Source organism: Fimicolochytrium jonesii, assembly GCF_025526975.1.
Source record: "Fimicolochytrium jonesii strain JEL569 chromosome Unknown EV422scaffold_12, whole genome shotgun sequence".
Classification (NCBI taxonomy): Eukaryota; Fungi; Chytridiomycota; class Chytridiomycetes; order Spizellomycetales; family Powellomycetaceae; genus Fimicolochytrium; species Fimicolochytrium jonesii.
The window spans coordinates 206,952-225,810 of NW_026515679.1; the positions used below are offsets into that span (position 1 = coordinate 206,952).

General features: G+C 53.5%; 7 protein-coding genes across 7 annotated transcripts; 5 read left to right on the forward strand and 2 right to left on the reverse strand.

Annotated features, from left to right (window-relative positions):
• Window positions 1-1,064: 1,064 nt before the first annotated feature.
• On the forward strand, window positions 1,065-4,322 carry EV422DRAFT_567579 (Piwi domain-containing protein; the record flags this gene model as incomplete). Its single annotated transcript, XM_053072553.1, has 8 exons — window positions 1,065-1,202; window positions 1,277-1,454; window positions 1,527-1,629; window positions 1,696-2,006; window positions 2,071-2,468; window positions 2,543-3,292; window positions 3,362-3,912; window positions 3,983-4,322. The coding sequence occupies 8 exons, from the start codon at window positions 1,065-1,067 to the stop codon at window positions 4,320-4,322; spliced, it is 2,769 nt and encodes a 922-aa protein (XP_052925373.1).
• A 268-nt stretch (window positions 4,323-4,590) lies between these two features.
• EV422DRAFT_578551 (uncharacterized protein) lies at window positions 4,591-6,156 on the forward strand. The gene is made up of 2 exons (XM_053073289.1): window positions 4,591-5,267; window positions 5,338-6,156. Exons 1-2 carry the CDS (start codon window positions 4,917-4,919, stop codon window positions 6,001-6,003), a joined length of 1,017 nt encoding a protein of 338 aa, XP_052925374.1. The 5' UTR covers window positions 4,591-4,916; the 3' UTR covers window positions 6,004-6,156.
• A 187-nt stretch (window positions 6,157-6,343) lies between these two features.
• On the reverse strand, window positions 6,344-8,184 carry EV422DRAFT_567581 (Saccharopine dehydrogenase-domain-containing protein; the record flags this gene model as incomplete). The annotated part of the gene is made up of 9 exons (XM_053072554.1): window positions 6,344-6,592; window positions 6,657-6,724; window positions 6,790-7,089; window positions 7,177-7,355; window positions 7,418-7,583; window positions 7,651-7,768; window positions 7,839-7,925; window positions 8,001-8,065; window positions 8,136-8,184. 9 exons carry the CDS (start codon window positions 8,182-8,184, stop codon window positions 6,344-6,346), a joined length of 1,281 nt encoding a protein of 426 aa, XP_052925375.1.
• Window positions 8,185-8,494: 310 nt separating this feature from the next.
• EV422DRAFT_59667 (prolyl oligopeptidase) lies at window positions 8,495-11,895 on the reverse strand. The gene is made up of 2 exons (XM_053073607.1): window positions 11,176-11,895; window positions 8,495-11,104 (listed from the first exon to the last, which is right to left on the reverse strand). Exons 1-2 carry the CDS (start codon window positions 11,821-11,823, stop codon window positions 8,723-8,725), a joined length of 3,030 nt encoding a protein of 1,009 aa, XP_052925376.1. The 5' UTR covers window positions 11,824-11,895; the 3' UTR covers window positions 8,495-8,722.
• A 728-nt stretch (window positions 11,896-12,623) lies between these two features.
• Window positions 12,624-14,515, forward strand: EV422DRAFT_496591 (glycoside hydrolase; the record flags this gene model as incomplete). The annotated part of the gene is made up of 5 exons (XM_053067890.1): window positions 12,624-13,266; window positions 13,333-13,454; window positions 13,533-13,640; window positions 13,712-13,905; window positions 14,008-14,515. 5 exons carry the CDS (start codon window positions 12,624-12,626, stop codon window positions 14,513-14,515), a joined length of 1,575 nt encoding a protein of 524 aa, XP_052925377.1.
• Window positions 14,516-15,372: 857 nt separating this feature from the next.
• On the forward strand, window positions 15,373-17,391 carry EV422DRAFT_529766 (PQ loop repeat-domain-containing protein). Its single transcript, XM_053070343.1, has 6 exons — window positions 15,373-15,865; window positions 15,930-16,016; window positions 16,088-16,190; window positions 16,253-16,506; window positions 16,576-16,710; window positions 16,784-17,391. The coding sequence occupies exons 1-6, from the start codon at window positions 15,788-15,790 to the stop codon at window positions 16,913-16,915; spliced, it is 789 nt and encodes a 262-aa protein (XP_052925378.1). The 5' UTR covers window positions 15,373-15,787; the 3' UTR covers window positions 16,916-17,391.
• On the forward strand, window positions 17,245-18,807 carry EV422DRAFT_529768 (uncharacterized protein). The gene is made up of 3 exons (XM_053070344.1): window positions 17,245-17,426; window positions 17,500-17,948; window positions 18,026-18,807. The coding sequence occupies exons 1-3, from the start codon at window positions 17,404-17,406 to the stop codon at window positions 18,721-18,723; spliced, it is 1,170 nt and encodes a 389-aa protein (XP_052925379.1). The 5' UTR covers window positions 17,245-17,403; the 3' UTR covers window positions 18,724-18,807.
• Window positions 18,808-18,859: the final 52 nt, after the last annotated feature.

Consider the following 18,859-nt stretch of genomic DNA (forward strand, 5'->3'; position numbering starts at 1 on the left):
AGAATGTATTATGCGACATGCATTTCAGGATTGCGAAAGAGGGTTGGTTCGGCTAGGTGAAGGGCATAAGAGGCACAGAAAAGATCGGCATGCTTCTATTTGATATGTGGGGCTTCGTAACGGCACATGGCAGCGAGCGAATTCTGAATCTCGGCAGCTGTCAGTCGCCCATGCTCATTCCTCGCGTATGTAAGGGGTTTACGGGAAATCCACGCTCAAGTGCAGAGGGGGAAACCTCAGCTCTGCTCACTTGGGGAGATATCTCTGAGGATCTGTTAACTTCGCCGAGACGTACCACACAAAGTGCCTTATGGAACAAGCCAGTTATATGCCATCGTAAAGCCGATTTGGCTCCTCCACTTTTCGCCGTCTCACACACCTTTGTGGAGAGCCATCCAATTCACGAATGGATGCCGAAGATCCATCCATGCACAAGTCCGTTTTGGTGGTTAGGGCGAGTGTGCCGTGAGTCACGAGCACGCAGCTGAATCAATCGTACCCCATTTCCCCCGTCCCAAGTGCTATGGTGACCGCGCCATGACTGAATAGGCGTAACATTGTGGTGCAGCTAATGATAATAAAAAGGAAAATGAGCAAATTGATAAGCGCAAAGAACGACGTGCAACTGGTACGTGCACAGCCAGCGGCTATGCCACGGGCTGGGCTGGGCAGTCAGTCGCATCCATCTCTGGGAAAACCCACATAAAACGAGACACGTTGCTTTCGCGTCCCCTCGCACACTCTCCTCTCTTCCCCGTTTTTCCCCACCCCACCTTGAACCAGAGTTGAGCCGTGAGAGACACACCAGACCCACGGCAGAGACCTCTCAACTCGCTTCGCTTTCACTCGTTCGCACGTTCAACGCAGTACGGAAGTTGCTGAAGAGGTGAGGCTCAAAGCACGTCAAGAAAATTCGACAGCTCACCGCCGTGCTGAGCCGAGCTGCAAACTTCGTCTGGGGCCTGCCACCGCTTTGGATATTTCAAACCCAACTGACTCGTTGCCTCTCACCTCCCTCACTCTCGCAGGACTCTCCCACCTGCACATACTGAAAATCCAAGAATATGGCTTCAAGGCCAGTTTCGGCTGCCCGTCCGGCGGGGCAAGCACAGCCGGTGACGACGTCTTCCGGTAACGGCGAAGATAACGGCGGTGTGCTCGTCAAAAGGCCCGCCTTCGGCACCAAGGGAATCCCTTTCAGAGTTAGTGATGATCGCAATGTCAATCTCGTCATCGGCCATCTTCTGACACGACCTGTTTGGCGCGGGCTCCATAGGTCAAGACAAACTTCTTTCATATGAATAATGTTCCTACCGGAATCATTTATCATTGGGAAGTCGGGGTCACCACTCCTGCCGGGCTTGAAGTCAAGGATCAGTCGACCTGCCGCAAGGCTCTTCAGGTCTACTCCGAGCAACCGAGCAGCCCCCTTTCCAAGAAAACTTATGTTTTCGGTAAGTTTTTGGACTTCGAACAACGGGCGAGTACTGGGAGGGAGATAGAACTGACCTTCTATTTGCTCTTAGATGGCATGCATATCCTGTACACGGCGAAAAACTTCCCACAACAACGATACTCGGCTGAGGTTGAATGGGCGGAGAACTCTTCTCGTGCGAAGAACGGCAAAAGGTGAACGACACTCACGCTAGACCGCAACTGTCGTGCTGTGCTGCGTACTCACGCCGTCTTCCCTAGAAATCTCTTCGTCGAGCTTCAATACGTTGCCGACGTCGACTTTCGTGAACTTGCTAAGGCCATCAATGGCAAGAGTCTGGAGATTCCTCAGAACTGCATCCAGACCTTGAACATTATCCTAGCCCACCACCCTTCTGCCTCGCACTTCACCGTCGGCAAGGCTTTTTACCCGCTGAGGGATCCGGAGTCGACCTTCACCTTGGCTCGTTCCCATGTCGAACTTCACGTGGGATACAGGACGTCCGTCCGAACGTCCGCAGGACGTGTCATGTTGAATTTGGACGTGGCAAACACGCTTACCTACAAGCCAGGTAAGCGTAACTCCGCTTCCGTTTTTGACAAGTAACCCACACTAATCTCGCTTGCTGTATCAAGGACCGTTGATCGACTTCTGTGCCCGAGCCGCACAGACCAGGATTGAGCCCAACACCGTGTTGTCGCCCGTTGCAAGGTCTCGAATCACTTCGGCGATCATCGGCCTCAAGGTTAGCTCTTCCAACGGCCATCCCGATGTTCCAACGCTCAAGGAGAACGGCGAGGCCAAGCTTTGGAGCTGGAAGATCTTCGGCATCTCCAAGGATCCGGTTTCGAAGACCACCTTCAAGCTCCAAGATGGCAAGGAAGTCACCGTCGCCAGCTACTTTGAGCAGAAGTATGGAGTGAAGATCCGATATCCCAACTTGCCGTGTTTCAACGCCGACAAGAACAAGGCGGAGCCCAAATACATTCCCCTCGAGTTCGCTATCGTCGATGAGAAGCAACTCTTCAGGAAGGTGAGATCTGAAACAAAGAGTAGTAGTATGCGGGGAAGCGAAGGCCAAAGTCCACTGACTCTCATGGCAACTAGACTCTTGAAGGGCCCCAGTCAAGGGAAATGATTGATATCACTTGCCAACCTCCAGCGAAACGAGCGCAGAAGATTATGGATGCGTTTGAGAGGATCCGATCTCCGGACAGCATTCTCAACGAGTTCTCTATCAACGTCAATGGAGACATGATGAAGGTCGACGCTCGCATGCTCCAGCCTCCGAAGCTCAAGTACGGGTCGACCTCGAAGCAACCTGAAGTGGTCCCAGGAGAAGGCGCTTGGAACCTGCGTGACAAGAAAATGTTCCTCGGTACGGAGCTCAAATCGTGGGCCGTCATCTGCTTCGGCGACAAACAGCGAACGTACCCCCCACAAAACGTTGACCGCTTCGTTGCGGAGATGGGTAAAACCTGCCAAGCGACCGGCATGAACGTTGCCATGAGGGACCCACTCGTCATCTGGGAGCCTGGCGCAGCCCGTGACCCGGAAGAAGTGGGCATTGCTATCGGAAACGCCATCAAGAACAGCAAAATCAAGCCACAGATCATCATGTGCCTCTTGCCCGCCGTGGGAGCCGATCCCGTGTACAATGCGATCAAGCTCTACGCCGACACGATTACCGGGATCCAAACTACTTGCATTGCTCAAAAGCATGTGCAGAAGGCGGCCGTGCAATACTGTGCTAATGTCTGCATGAAGCTCAACTTGAAGCTCGGTGGTATCACGGTGGAGTTGAGTGCGAAGCCGACATGGGTATCCAGCGCACCTACAATGATTCTTGGGGCGGACGTAAGTAGAAGTGTTTCTACCACTCGCTCGTAGTCTCGTAGTCTCTTATTAACTGATCCGTCTATGTAGGTCACTCATCCTACCTTCGGCGACCGTACAATGCCGTCCATCGCTGCGGTAGTGGGCACCTTGAACGCCGCCTGCTCCGCCTTCAAGTCTTCGATCAAAATTCAAGATGCCCGAATGGAGACTTTGACTTCCTTGACCGAACAAATGATTGAGATCTTCACGGCGTTCGTCAAAAAGAATGGCCGAGGACCAGCGCGCATCCTGTTCTACAGGGATGGAGTCTCCGAAGGTGAATTCGAGCCGGTGTCCAGAACCGAAATTAATGCTATTCGAGCCGCCGCTGAGAAGATGAGGGCCGGATGGCGTCCACAAATCACCTACGTTGCTTGTCAGAAGAGGCACAACGCTAGATTCTTCCCGGACTTCGCCGCTGGCCAGGGCGGTGGTGGTGGTCCAGCTCGTGGAGGATTCGGTGGAGGCCGTGGAGGAGGCCGGGGAGGCGGTGCAGCTGGCCGTGGTGGTGGTGGTGGGGGTATCTCCTACCCGTACGACAATGTCCCCCCGGGAACCGTCGTCGACTCGGGAATCACACACCCGTCCTTGTTTGACTTGTAAGTGTTGATGAGCTTCGACATCATCAACATTTATGAGGCAAGTTACTGACTTCTTTTTTCTCGCTAGCTTTTTGGTCTCTCATGCTGGACTGAAGGGTACCTCGCGACCTGTCCACTACCAAGTGCTCCGAAACGAATGCAAGCTGAACCAAGACGAGCTCCAAGCGCTTTCGTACGAGTTGTGCCATCTTTACGGCAAAGCGACTCGGGCCGTTTCCGTTGTCACGCCCGTGTACTATGCTCACACGGTCGCTGCTCGTGCTCGTTGCTGGTTTGCGGCCACTCGCGGCGATATCGGCATGAGCCCCAGTCCTACCGACATCAGGGAGAGTCTAGGCGTGGGCCAAGGTGGTGGAAAGTTGCCGAAGCTTCACCCTGACCTCGAGAACACCCTTTGGTTCATGTGATCGGGTTCTTAAAGAAAGAACGTCATCCGCAAACTGTTCGTGTGTTATAGGTTAGGTCTTGATAATTGGTTTCTTTTCCTCTGCTGGCTCTATGCTTTGAAAGCTTCGCGGGGTTGATCATGAGCAATTCTGTTTTGAAGCTGAAGTGTATATGTACTAAGGTCCTAAATGTCTACAATGTTCTGTAATAGGGAATCCAACACTTTCAACTTGTTACTCATGCATGTGTTTATGGAGCTGTCTTCCTTGCCTTCCTTGTACATTTGGGGAACTTCCCATTGCCCAAAAATTTGGTGGTGCTTCTGTGTACGGTTTTGCTCAATAGATGGCTGCACCTTGATCCAGTCTATTTCGGTGCACCGCGTGGATGGAAAAAACCTTACGCTAAAAGGCGGCACATTCACGCCAGTTGCAGGGACGCTCGTTTGTTCCCAAAAATGCCCTCAGCGCGAAACGACGAGAAGGTGTGGGGTTGCTGAGCTGAATAAAGTGTGTGCATTGCCGCTCAGAAATAAAAGCCGGACGTACTTGCGAAGCCCTCTCCGAAAATCCCACATTCCTACTTTCACAAACCCTACACGAAACTAACGCAACATGAAGCTCTTCACTTCTGTCACCGTCGCGTTGGCCGTGCTCGCTCGCGTGAGCGCTCAGGATCCCAGCAGCACCGATGACTCCAGCACGGCCAGCAGTACTGGCACGAGCCCGGCAACCGGCGTTGCATCCAATGCAACTGGAACCGCTACCGGAACCTCCGCGGCTACAAGCACCCCCGCCATCATCTCTGGCGGCAGCAATTCGACCGGGACGAACTCGACTGGAACCAACTCTACTGCGACTGCAGGCAACTCTACCATCAGCAACCCGCTCGCTGGTTTCAACATCTCGGCCACTACTATCAATCCCGCCCTCAGCAAGGCTTGCACGGACTCGTTCCTCCCGCAGGTATATATATTTTATCAAGGCTACCAGAATTACTAGCTATCGTACTAATCTGATTTCGCGATACTCCTAGCTTACCTTCTTGCTCGACCCATGCGGCCTGACTCCGATCATCGGCGAGCTCGCGGCCATCGGTATGGCCAATACAACCGTCACTACCACCGTCGCTGTTGGGGTGATCGACAAGATCCTCAGCGACAAGGTCCTCACCGGCTTCTGCAGCGACGCTTGCACGAAAGCAGTCACATCAGCCGGCAGCGCCATCGCCACTGCCTGCGGCACGACCCCATTGATCGTCTCGAACAGCACCGTCCCCTCTCAATTGTCGCCCGCGTTGGCCATCACAGCCGGCGACCTTGCTCCTACCATCAACTTCGCGCGTCAGGGAGCGTGTGTTAAAGATGCCGGAGCCTTCTGTGTCATTAGTCAGTGGACGCAGCTCAAGCCATTGGTAGCGACCAACGCCACGTTGACCGTCCCGCAGGCGTCCGCCTTCATATGCACGCCTTGCGTCGCCAAGGAGAGGGATGCGTGGACCGCTGCGACCGGGTTGCCTGCTAGCTTGAAGACTCCGGTTTCGGATGCCTTGGCTGAACTGAACAAGTCGTTGAGCGCTTGCCCCGCTGGTTCGTTGGTTTCTAAAGATGCGGGGGTCGGTAGCCACGCTTCGCAGATGGCGTCCGGTGCTGCTGCGGCCCTTGCTGGAGCCGTTGGGCTCGCTGTTGGGCTCGTTGGTTAGGGGATATTTACATTGCGCATAGCGAGGAGTTGCGGGTTTTAGATTTGATTTTGCTCTGTTGCCTATGGCTTTCTACACGGAAATATACTCTTGATGATTCTGACATGGACTCTATATCTCATGTTGGCCGGAGTTTCCGTGACAAATGACGGGGCCGCGCTGTCGAATCTCAAATATTTTGTTCGCGGTGTGGGAATGAGGATGTGATATGATTATATGGAAAACATTACTGTGCAAGGAGCTACATTACTACTACGTATGTTTGCAAAAACATCCGTGTAAATTGAGAGAAGAATCAGCACGCCCGGGGAAGAAGATGCCGCCTACGCTACAATACAATCTACAAGTCTGCAACATCGAACTCCATGCCGGCCTTCCTCAGACGGTTAACGAGAGCCAGACCCATGGACGAAGCGGCAGTCGCGATACCACCCTTCACCTTGCCAGCAAACTGGCCGGTATGCTCCTTGGAAGCGAGATGGCCGCGGTCCAGGACGAGGCAGAGAGCTGACTCGGCGAGCATCAAACTTGTGCCAGCGTATCCGGGGTCTTGGTGACCGACGACGTTGGCGACGGCTTTGAGGCCACCCTATGGACGGAAGATGACGGTTAAGGCGTTTGCTACTTCACGCCACATGCTAGCAGAGGCTTACCTCAGTGGCTTCGTCACCGATCAGCTTGACCTTGAAGTATCCGTTATCCCTCTGCTCCTTAGTAGGGCCTGGAATAGAAGTTGATGAGATGAAGTCCCCGAGACGCACTATGCAGGGAATATCATGAACGCACCTGATCCAGCGGGGATGAACTTGTTCGCGGCCCAGTTGGCAGTCCATTGGAACGGAGGAATCATCAACATCGCAGCTCCGATACCCATGCCTACGGACGTAGCACCCGCAGCGATAGCGTTCTTGTGTCCTTGGGTTTCCGTGTAGTTGAGCTTTGGGCCGTAGGCGTTGCCAAGCAGAGCGTTGGAGCGGTGGACGTATTTGACGTTCGCAGACGCCATGATGAAGTGCGATTGCCATGTTTTGAGGTCCTTGTCGTACCGGAAGTTGGAAGGAGCCTTCTTCTCATCACCGCGGGCCGCTAGGATTGAGAGAGAGGGAGAGAGAATGGGCAATTGAGATGAGAGTGGAATATTGATTTGCAAGCGGCAGACTTCGGTGGACGTACCATCAGCGGGGCAAAGGTAGTAAGGATCGGCCATCTTGGCCAGTTCCTTGTATGAGGTTGTGTTGACAATGTTGAGGATCGAGCCAACAGTTCCGCCTGACACGCCTCCTTTGAAGTCCTCCACGCTGCACCTCACTCCTCCGAGCTGCTTTCCTTTGCTTGCAAAGTGATTCGCGAGACTACAGAAAAATCAGTTTTAGTAGTTGGTCCAAGTAAGACCATTTCATGGTTGATCACATACAGGAATGTGCCGAGATCTGAGGGGATAGAGTCGAATCCACAACTTGGGACAATCAGGGTACCGTCAGCAACTGCCTTGTCGTGGTATTTCTCAATGATGTTCTTGATGAAAGGTGGCTCGCCCGTGCTATCAATGTAATCGGTGCGGTTTCGTACGCACGCGGCAACTGTGATGGAATTGTTAGCGGATGGCTGGTCTGGGTAGGGTAGGGTCCATTCTGCGGTCTCACTCACCAAGAGGCTCGCCATGCAAAGCGAATGGTCCCACGGTCGAGATGACCACCTTCGCTTGTGAAACAAGCTTGTCCATGGAGGCTTCATCGTCAAGTTTGGCAGTAAGGATAGTGATGTCCTATGATACGCAGCGTCGATGTTCAGCCATACAAGCCCCCTGATGCAGAATTTGTCCTCTCCCTTCGTACCTTACTCCCAGGAGCAGCCTCAGCGATGCGCTTGGCGACAGCTTCCAGCTTTTCCTGGCTACGTCCAGCAATTGCAAACTTCACATCCTACAACTGCAGTGGTAAGAGATCGCGTTCCGTACTCCGACCATTTCGAGCCCGGGAAAGCAAAGCACAACGTACTTTGGGAGCTTTGATCGCAAGGTACTCAGCGACCAAGGCACCAGTGAAACCGGTGGCACCCCAGACTAGAAAAGTATTGAAGCACAAGGTGAGAAATTGACCTTCTCTCGCAGGAATTGGTCGTGCTGGACGTACCAATGATGTCGAAGGGCCTGTTCTTGTTGCGTTCAGTGTAGTCAGACATGGCTTATGAGTTCGATGTTATAGGTTTGATTTACGTTGAGCTATCCTTCAAATTCAACAGGGGACTTCATGCGGAGGACTTCTTATGAGCCTTGAGGTTGGACGTTTCCATTCTTGCCGTATGGTGAAGTCATCATATGCGTCGTACGGGCGGAGGCAGTTCAGCCTCGGCACCAAGGCGGCACCCAAGGCTCAAGCCACGCGTAACGCGTTACAACTGGCGGACGTTCAAACCTCCGCCGATGAGCCAAAAAGTCAACTCAAAAAAGACACAGGCCAAAACCCGTCACACGAGGCTCCCCACCTACCCCACTGTCAACTCATGAAATGTGACAAGGTCAACGAAATGTGGGTTGATTTGAACCCCCTGTTACCGAACTCAATTGCCAATACAAGAAGCAGTGCATCGACAGCAGGACATGAGCATAGTGAATCAAGATCGTCTTACAAAAATTAATCGCGCTCACGGTAGCGGGACACTCTTATGCCCAAAATGGCCGGGCTTGGGTATTTTGACGCATGTCGACGACTACACGTCGCTAGAAGAAGTTTGTCACCCACTGCAGTTGTCGAAAGAAAAAACATTTATCAGTGTCGTTAGCGTGTGCAAGATGCAAATGGTTACCTGCCAGCCTGAAAGCAGTTGAACGCACCTGAAAAAGATCACTAGGCCCCCGATCCCCTTTATTTTTCCGCCGATACTCTTTCTCATCAATATCCGTCATCTCCAACCCCCTCCTATTCATCTTCTTCCTCCTCCGTTCCATCCCATTCTGCACAGCCTCCCCATCCGCCGCCCAGTACATCGCCTCATCCTCCTCCGCACTCCCAAACGACGCCAGGGACGAGGGCGCCGTTTCCGTGCCCGGCGCGTTGAGCGAGGTGATGATGAACGCGTACTCGTACGCTAAGTTCTCGAGGAAGGAGTATTGCCCGGAGCTGCCGCCGTGCCCGGCGTCTTCGATGCGGAGGAGGAGATTGGAGTGGGTGGGTTTGGGGGGGACGTCAGCGTCGTTGGATGTGCCGCCGGCCATGGCGGGGAGGGAGAGGTAGGCCGGGTTCTTGCGGGATGTGCCGCCTGGTGTCGAGGCGTTGTTGGTCTCTTCGTCGCCTTCGCTTAGGGTCGCGATGCGGGATTTGTCCTTTTGGCTGGATTTGAGGATGTTTTTCCAGCGCCGTTTCTCGCCGCGCATCTTGGCGACGAATTTAAGGGGTTCGAAGAATGCTACTCGGGGATCGTTCATGCCGCCGACGACGAGGAGGTGTGGGTACGCGTTGTTGGCCAACGCTTGCCCGCGGATGTTGGTGTAAGGACAGTACATCTTCATCACATCATAGATGTCCTTGTCAGTGGGATTGCCCCACTCCTCCCACTCGAACGCCGTCCACGGTATGCTGCTGTCGAACATGGTATTGATCACATCGACAAACGGCACCTCGGTGAGAGCCGCCGCGAAAAGATCCGGGCGCATGTTGATGACGGCGCCGATGAGCAGGCCGCCAGCTGAGCGTCCGTATATGCCTAGTTTCGATGGGCTCGTGTACCCTTCTTTGCAGAGGTACTCGGCAACGGCACAAAAGTCGAGGAAGGTGTTGGGCTTCTTGGCCAGTTTGCCTTCTTCGTACCATCCTTTGCCCATGTCGGCTCCACCGCGGACGTGCGCGGCTGCGTAAATAAATCCTCGATCCAGAAGTGACAATCGAGACGCGGAGAAGATTGGGTTGACAAACGCCCCGTATGCACCGTACGCGTGCAAGAGACATGGGTTCGGTTCCGGTGGATCCATGTTCTGTCCGACCAAGTCACGCCGGTACACGATAGAGATGGGAACCGCCGTCCCGTCAACGCTAGTCGCAAACAAACGCCGGGACGAATACATCGATCGGTCGTACCCGCCAATATGTTCCTCATACACCACCGTCATGGTCCGATCATCCATATTGTAGTCCACAACCTGCTTCGGCTGCACGAAAGACGTGTACGTGAAACGAAAGATGTTGGTGTCAAACTGCGACGCCTTTGCCATCGCGCGCTCCTCCTCTCTCACAGTCCCAGGCCAGAGGGAGTAGACCATCTCGCCGAAACTGATGTAGTGGTAGGAGTTGAACCCGTCATTCGAGAGATCCACAATACGAACATTCTGCAAACAATTCGATCGTTCGAATACGATGAGGCGGTTTCGCCGCATCTCGAAGGTTTCGATGAGCACGAAATCGCGGTGCTCGATGACGGTTTCGCGTGAATCGACCAGTTCCTCGATTGAGGCCGAGGTTGGCGAGCCAGCTTTCGGTAGCGGAATGCGGAAGAGCCAGTTGTTTTTTGAGTCTTCGTTTGTCAAGACGTAAAAGTATGCTCCGTGGTTCTCGCACATGTATTGTATGTTCTCCCGCCGTGGGAAAAGCAACATGGGCTTCAGATCCGGTTCCCTTGTAGATATGATACGCGTCTCTGAGGTAACTTGCGCGGCCGTATTGAGAAGAATGAATCGACCGTTGCAGGTCTTTGTCATGGAAAGGAAAAACATCTCGTCCTCTTCATGGTACAAGAGCTCATCATCTTCTACTTTCGTGCCCAGCTTGTGCCGCAAGAACTTGTACGCCCGTTCAGTATCATCCAAAATTGTGTAGAATACGCTATTGTCATGCGCGAATTCCAAATCCTCGTATACTCCTTCTATTCGATCAGGAAGCAACGTCCTGCTTTCCATGTCCATGAAGTACGTCGTCTGCCTCTCATTTCCGGTGGAGTCGATACCGTACGCGATCAGTTTGCCATCAGGCGAGTGTTTCAGGAAACCCACTCGGAAGTATGACGCATCAACAAATTCCGGTGAGTTTGCGAGTACGTTCTCGTCGAGGTATACCTCCTCTCCTGCATCCTCTTTTGATCGGCAATGAATGTGATACTCTTGTCCCGCTGACTAAAGAAACGGATCGACGAGCATCAGTGCCAGACCCAGCGGAGACATCAACGCAGACAATTCGCACAAACCTTCTTCCTGTAGTAAGTCCAGCCATCTTGCATTGTGACATGAGCTGAATGCTCCTCTTCATCAATACGCGACACAAACTCCTTGTACAGGAGTTTTTGCAAAGGCTTCGTGTGCTCAAGTACTGTCGACGCGTAGTCATTCTCCCTCTGGATGTAGTCCAGCACCTCAGGGTTCTCACGGTCAGTCAGCCATCCATAGTCATCTTCCCACGTCTCTCCGTGAATGTTGACGGACTTTTCTGGCTTCCGCTGACACACCGGGGACGGCGGCCGTGGGGGCTCCTTTGGGTCGTTCTTTGTTTGAACTTCTGCAATGAGTTCTCTTAGCTTCTCCCACACTTCAGCACAAGAGTCTGGGTTGGCCAAACAGAATTCCTCGAGGAAGTGGCCTATCGCCGGTACGACCTGAACAAGATTGCTTGGCTCGCTCTTGATGTATTCGTCTAGGGCCGGTAGATTGGCAAGCGGGGGGTGTAGGGTTGAGTGGGCTTTATCATGGCGCGGGGTGTGAATGTCCTGGCCGATGGAGGCCTGACGCGATATACTATCGCTGCGCTGTTTCTCTGATAGCTTGAGGGTTGCTCGTCTAGTGCTGCCTACTGGTGGCGAGTCTGAAAGCAGCGGGGTAGCTAGATCCGGGCGTGACATTGCGCACCTGTATAGTTATGGACTTGGAGCCTGTGCAAAGCGAAAGGAAGTAGGAAAGACAGGCGAGGGAACTCTCCTCAGAGGGATGCACGCGTGAGTCAGCGCGTTTGCTGTTTTCTTGTCCCAGTCCGCGGACTCGAGCCATCACCAACCTGCCAAGTTGCCAACTGACACCGTCATCAGTCAGCTTCGCACTTGCCGAGAAAAACACAGATCATCACTTCTCTCCTCTGTGAAGTTTGGGGGAACCGCTCCTTGGCATCGCGCTCCTATAAAGTAGAGTTTGGGCTGAAAAAGCCAGCAGGCCAATTCTGTAGATTATCGTATTCCCAGAAGCATAGCGCAAGTGGAACAGGACTATCAGAATGCCCCGCCGAAACAACGTTCGAATCGTAATATACGTAGGCGTAGCAATCATCCTACTGCTCTACTTCTCGTCCTTTGGCACGGCCCCTCCGAGAAACTTTCGACTACGGGATGAGGACGAAACTGCAGATGATCTACGGTGGCGGGATGCACCACAACAGCCGCTGGGGCCTGACAGGGTGCCTCACGCCAACGACGAGCCGGACGCCGCTCCTCCTCCTGTTCGAGAGCCCATGCCTGCAGAAGACGTGTTCAAAGGCGCTGAAGACAAGACGGGGTTGGGGCAGCAATGGCGAGGACGGCCAGCGGAGGAAGACGGGCAAGGGACTGGGAGTGACACACCCGGGAGAGTCGCTCCACCATCAATGGGCGGCAAGCAGCCGGGCACGGCGGGGATGGAGACGATTGGACATCATTATCCCTTCCCCCCATTTATGCCAGAAGAGCGAGATCAGGCCGATCGCGAGATGATGAAGACCGTGCAGAATATGATGATCCACGCCTGGGACTCGTACTACAAAACAGCCGCGGGTGCCGACGAGCTAAAGCCGGTATCGGGCGGGAAGCACAACTGGTATGGGGAGACATCTGTCCTATCAACGCCCATCGACGCCATGGACACGTTGCGGATGATGGGGCTGGATAGCCGATATGAACAAGCAAAGGGCTTGGTGTTAAAAAATCTTGATTTCGATATTGACGTTGAGGTCAATCTATTCGAGACCACCATCCGAGTCCTGGGCGGTTTGCTCAGTGCGTGGGAGTTTGATGACGACCCACGGTATTTGAAGCTTGCTGAAGACCTCGCAGACCGGATGATGGGCGCGTTCGACACGCCGACGGGGCTACCCCTCAATTTTTTCAATCTGAAACATAAGAATGCCTCCGGGCATGGAACTACCTTGTCGCAGGCGGGAACGCTGCAGCTGGAACTGCAGTATCTCAGCGATGTTACCGGAAACGCGAAGTATGCCGAGAAAGCTTTGAAAGTCTACGACATCATGCACAGTGCGGGATTCGCTATCAAGGGTCTATACCCTATCGAATGGTCCACTGATAACATCGACGGCATTAAAAGTAAGCTGCTCATTTATATTCGACGGGAAGATCCAGCGCCCTCTAAAGCTTTGCCCCCATATCTAGATGGTGCTGGACAGCGATACGGGCTGGGGGCGAACTCGGATTCATTCTATGAATATATGCTGAAGGTATGGATGGCAACTGGGGAGGAGAAGTACCGGGAGTGGTATGACGAGTCTGCCGAGGTACGTCCGAGCTTCATGCATAGCCCATTGTGGTCGCCCCTTTTGAGCATGACTAAAGGGGCCATACTGTACAAAAAGGCTTTGAAAACGCACCTAGTTGAGAGGAAGGGCGACCGTGTTTTCGTTCCGGACGCAAGGTACGCTTCGACTGAAGCCGTGCATAAAGTAGACTCAATCCACCACTTGGTACGTGGCGAGCCGTTTCTCCATTGAGCCCTTTGCTGCAGACCCACCCATTGAAACTTCACTCCTGGCAGACGTGTTTCGCGGGCGGAATGTTCTCAACAGGTGCTCTGACACGGCGCCGCAGCTACTGGACGGCCTTCCTGGATATTGGCCGGAGTATCACGCATACTTGCTGGGAGGCGTATAAGCGGACGCCAACGGGGCTGGGGCCGGATGAGTGGGTCATGGACACTATGGTCGCGAAGGATACAAACTATTTCCTGCGGTACGTTTGCAACTCACCATCGGTAATGAGTGTTGTCTCTAAAGGAACCACTTGCTCAATCGCCCTCCTTTATCGCTCCCCTCCTCGGCGTCGTTGAATCAGACCGGAAACCATCGAATCCATCTTTTACATGTGGCGCTTCACCCACGACGAAACGTACCGCGAGATGGGCCGGGCCTTTGCCGCCTCCCTCAACAAACACTGCAAGCTCGCCAACGGCTTCTCCGGGCTTCTCGACGTGAGCAGCAAGGGACCAGCTAACCACCGAGATCTGCAAGAATCGTTCTTCCTTGCCGAGACGCTCAAGTACCTGTACCTGCTGTTTGCGGATGATGATACAATCCCGCTGGAGGCGTTTGTTTTTAATACGGAGGGGCATCCGTTGAGTATGAGGGGTTGGGGGCGGAGAAAGGGGCTAAAGAGGGGGAGTAGTGGTGTTGGGGCGGGGAAGAAGGGGATAAGGGATGTGGAGAACAAGGCGAAGGAGGCGAAGCTTCAAAAGATCGACGTGAGCGGTTTGGCCTTTGAGGCGAAAGGTGTGGGATCGAAGGAGAGCACGGGGCCCGCCAACTTGGCCAGCGGAGATCCATCATTAGAAGTGTCCGCATGAGTTTCATCATTTTGCTGGCGTATGTGTTGTTCAAAAGGTGTGTCTGGTGGGCATAGCATATTGCGAAGGTGTAGAACGCTCTCCACATGTTCAATTATGTGTCATAATTTCACCATGTGGTCGGATCGCAGAGAAATGTTTCGTGGTTCATGGAGACGCAAGGTTTTACTTGCCAGCCTGAGGGAGAGGCCGCCTTCCAACATTCAGTAAAAGGACGCAGGTGCTGCGTCCCCTTCCTGAGAATTCCCGCGTCTCAGGCGAAGACAACAGGTGAGATTTTCCCAGACCTAACCTCATATTTCCTACGGGTTGGACTGATTGATGTGACATGACTCCTACTACCAGACAACTTCTCTTTGGTCTTGAAAACTACGCAAGTCCACCTGCAACCCCGTGCGGCCCAAATTTTAGGGTAGATGGTTCTATCACGCATGTAAATACAATGGGATAGATTCAATGGCTCGCGAGTACCTCATCTATATGTATGTCATGTGTAGTATGTGTGTGTGGGGTATGGGTTCGTAGGTGGTTTCCGAACAGTACAGTGTTCGCGTTTTGCTGACGGAGGTGGTGTTTTCCAATTTCCCATGGGGGTTGTCCGAAGGCTTGCAAAAGGGCATGTCCGATCTGAATGCTCCGACCGACTCCGAGAAGGTCACGTCCTTGTGTGACGGGCGGGGGCGGGGACATCAGTGGATTGGCGAAGGCGCAATCTAGCTGCCATTGCGTGCGATTTAAGACCTGATGAATAAGGCTCTTAAGCGGGGCATGAGATTATTAATATACGCGCGACCGCGTTCGCTTTGTCAGTTTTTGGAGCTTTCCCTTCACTCCCGCTCGTCCGGCCTCCTTTTGGCCCTCGTTCATGTTCGTGTTCCGTCCGTTTTCGCCAAGAAAGAGAAATAAAGGCCACGCCATGGGGAGGCCGTCGTAGTAGCGGAGCAGTTGTTGAAGGATTTTACGTCGTTTGTCAGACGGACTGTTGTTGCAATTTCGGAAAAGCCACGGACACTTATAGAGCGAGAGCCATTGGCATTACTTGAGCACCTGTGAACGTCCGCAATTTCCTCCTCGCAAGTTGGACATATATAAAGGCCGTAGCTTGCACTTTCGGCTCGGGCATTAGTTCTTTCTTGCTTCCAACATCAAGACTGTTCAAGTTCCCACGACCTTGTGCCTCGCCGTTACGCACTCGAACTTGTACCTCAGTCATACCATACTGCGCCTTACCAACCGTCAGTTCCACCATCTGAGTCTTTATCCATCCCCGTAATGTCCGCCTGGCTCGCAGTCTCTCCCATTGTCGGGTGGGGCTATTTCGTCGCGTGGAGCGTCAGCTTTTATCCTCAGGTATGCAGACGGGTGATTTTGCCCCACGCGTGAATGTTTGGCTGACTCGTTCATCTTCCGCTAGGTTATCCTCAACTACAAACGCAAAAGCGTAGAAGGCCTGTCTTTGGACTTTGTTTCGCTGAATCTGTGGGGTTTCTTGTGCTATTCGGTGAGGATCGCCTGTTTCGATGGAGCGTGCTTACCCTCAGAAATACTGACCGGAGATGGTTGTCGTCCTAGCTATACAATATCGGACTGTACGTCAACCGTAAAGGATGGGGGATAGAAAACAGTGTCCACCTGAACGACGTCGTCTTTGCGTTACATGCCTTGACCTTGACTGGTATGTCTTTACAGGAAGCCCGAGGGTCCATAGACCCGATATTGATGCAACGTCTTTCTTAGGTCTCACTGCAGTGCAGACTGTGCTGTATACCCGAGCGCGAGGACAACGCGTGTCTTCAGCAACGAAACTCTTCATCACCGTCACGTCCGCCTGCGTCTTGCTAGCTGGCGGCCTCGCAGCGACTGGCGCCATTCCGATTCTGCGGCTATTATACCTACTGTCATATGTGAAGATGGCTGTCAGCTTGATCAAGTATATCCCACAAGCTTTCCTGAATCGCACCCGACAATCGACTGAGGGATGGAGCATCGTAGTAAGTAACTCTTAGGTCACACCCATTCCAGCATGAGTTTGTAACGGCCTTGTGCCTTCCTCTCATTAGAACATCCTCCTCGACCTGACCGGCGGGACCCTTTCTCTGCTGCAAATATTTGCGGACAGTGCGGTGACCGGCGACTGGTCTGCCATCACTCGCAACCCCGTGAAGTTCGGCCTCGGGCTGGTCTCAATAGGCTTTGTAAGTATCAATCAGCATTGATGTTTGGATCACGGTGTCCAGTTCCAGTCTCCTGACATTCTTTCCCCTATAGGATTTCATCTTTGTCCTCCAACATTACGTGCTGTACAGGCACAAGCCCGCAAAGGACATATTACCGACATTCGTCAAGTCGGAAGAAAGGAGAGAGACCGACCCCCTACTACCGCGATCGATACCCGTCTGAACGCCAAAAGTTTGAAACCGTTATCCGCAGCCTGGCTGCACCCCGATACCCAAGTTTGCCTCTCTCCCTCGGATCTGTGAAATGTGGTCCGCTACGTCTCGAAATCAAGTTGAAGACTTTTCCGACGAGTTATACTAGACTCGGCACATCCTACCTGCCTTGCTACTTGGGTAGGATGTGTTTGCCTTTCGCTTCGCTTGAAGCCGCTCCCATGCACTGTAAGCTACGTGGAGCCTTTGAGCGGCATCCATCTCTCTTCTTCTTTGCACATAATTTTTGAACTTGCACATAGACTGCTTCGGACTCTTAAAAAGAGTGGGTCCCCATAGAAACGAGTCTTGTAAAACATTTCCAAATGGCTCGATGTGCAAGCTGGTGCTGAATTTCAGCAGCAGATCACGCAGGGCCGCGAGTTTGGCGCGTTTGTGGGTTAGGGTTCTGGGTTACGCGCTCACATCATCCGGTTTGAATTTCGTTGCTTTTACACCATGGCCGCTAAGCAAGCCCCTCGGTACTCTGTCGGTACTGGTTGTAGCGATCACGTACTGTATGCTTCATTACTCACTCAGATTTTATATGTGTAGCTGGCAAGGAAGGTTTCCTAGTCGACGAGCCAACCCTGTACCCCGAGGTGTTCAAGGACAAGAAAGTCATATATGCAGTCGACGGTTCCTATTCACAAGAAAGTCGTCTCCCCTCCCCTTGTTTTCGGAGGCCACGAACTGTCAACTCCTCCTTCGGCTTTGTCAACGTTGCAGTCGTACACAACCCACGACGTCGAGAGGAAGTCCCAGAATGATGGACCAAAAGCCGCCATCACCGACTGACTGCGATCACGTCCCATCCCTCAGCCCAGCAACCTACTCCGACTCGATAGACGTACATTGCCACCCAACCGACACCCCCGACTCGCTGAATGTGATACCCACCCTGCGAACGCAGCGGTTGCTAGTGATGGGCACGCGCGAGGAGGACTGGCCGCTGGTGGCCGGAGCGGCGGAGAAGTGGCCAGAAAAAGTCATACCGTGCTTTGGTGGGTGAACATAGGACACAGCTTGCGATGGAGGCACGAGAGAAGATGGGGACGTCTGACCTGACCAAAAAGAACAGGTCTACATCCATGGTTCGCACACCACTGCCCCGCACCGCCGTCGGCGAGCGAAGGCTCCACTCACCCGCCGTGGCTACAAACCCTCACCGTGCAGCTCGAATCACACCCAACAGCACTAGTAGGCGAAATAGGAATCGACGGGATCGCAAAGGACCGCACGACCGACGCGCGATACCCATTCGAGCACCAGCTGGTTATTTTCAGAGCGCAGCTGCAGCTCGCGGCCCGGATGCGGCGGAGCGTGAGCATGCATACCGTGCGGTGCCATGGACATCTGGTTGATGTGCTTAGGGAGATGCTCGCGAGTGGTGGTGGTGATGGAGCGGAGGATGACCCGCTCCCACCGCGGCTGAAACACCACTCGTACTCGGGCAGCACGGAAACGACCCGCGCGCTGCTCAGCCTCCGTAGCCCTCACCGCGGGCGCAAAAGGGCATCACTGCCAACACCAGGGTCGCGGATGTACTTCAGCTTCTCGGCGGGTGTGAACGGCCGGTCGCCCAAGGCGATGGAGCGGATCAGGGCCGTGCCGGACGACAGGGTGCTGCTGGAGAGCGACACGCATGATGCGCGGATCGTGGATGCGGCGATGGAGGACGCTTGTAGGTTGGTGGCGGCCGCGAAGGGATGGACGATCGAGGAGACGGCGGAGACGACGGGGAGGAATGCTAGGCGGTTTTTGGGCGAGGAAGGGTGACAGTTGTTTCCGATATATATCATTCTGAATGGCATTTTTTGGATTCTGAAAGCGAAAACGTATAAAATTCATGCCTGTTTTGATCACACAAACGCCCGTGTAGAGATCGGCTGTACTTGACGGTTTCAGCGCACTC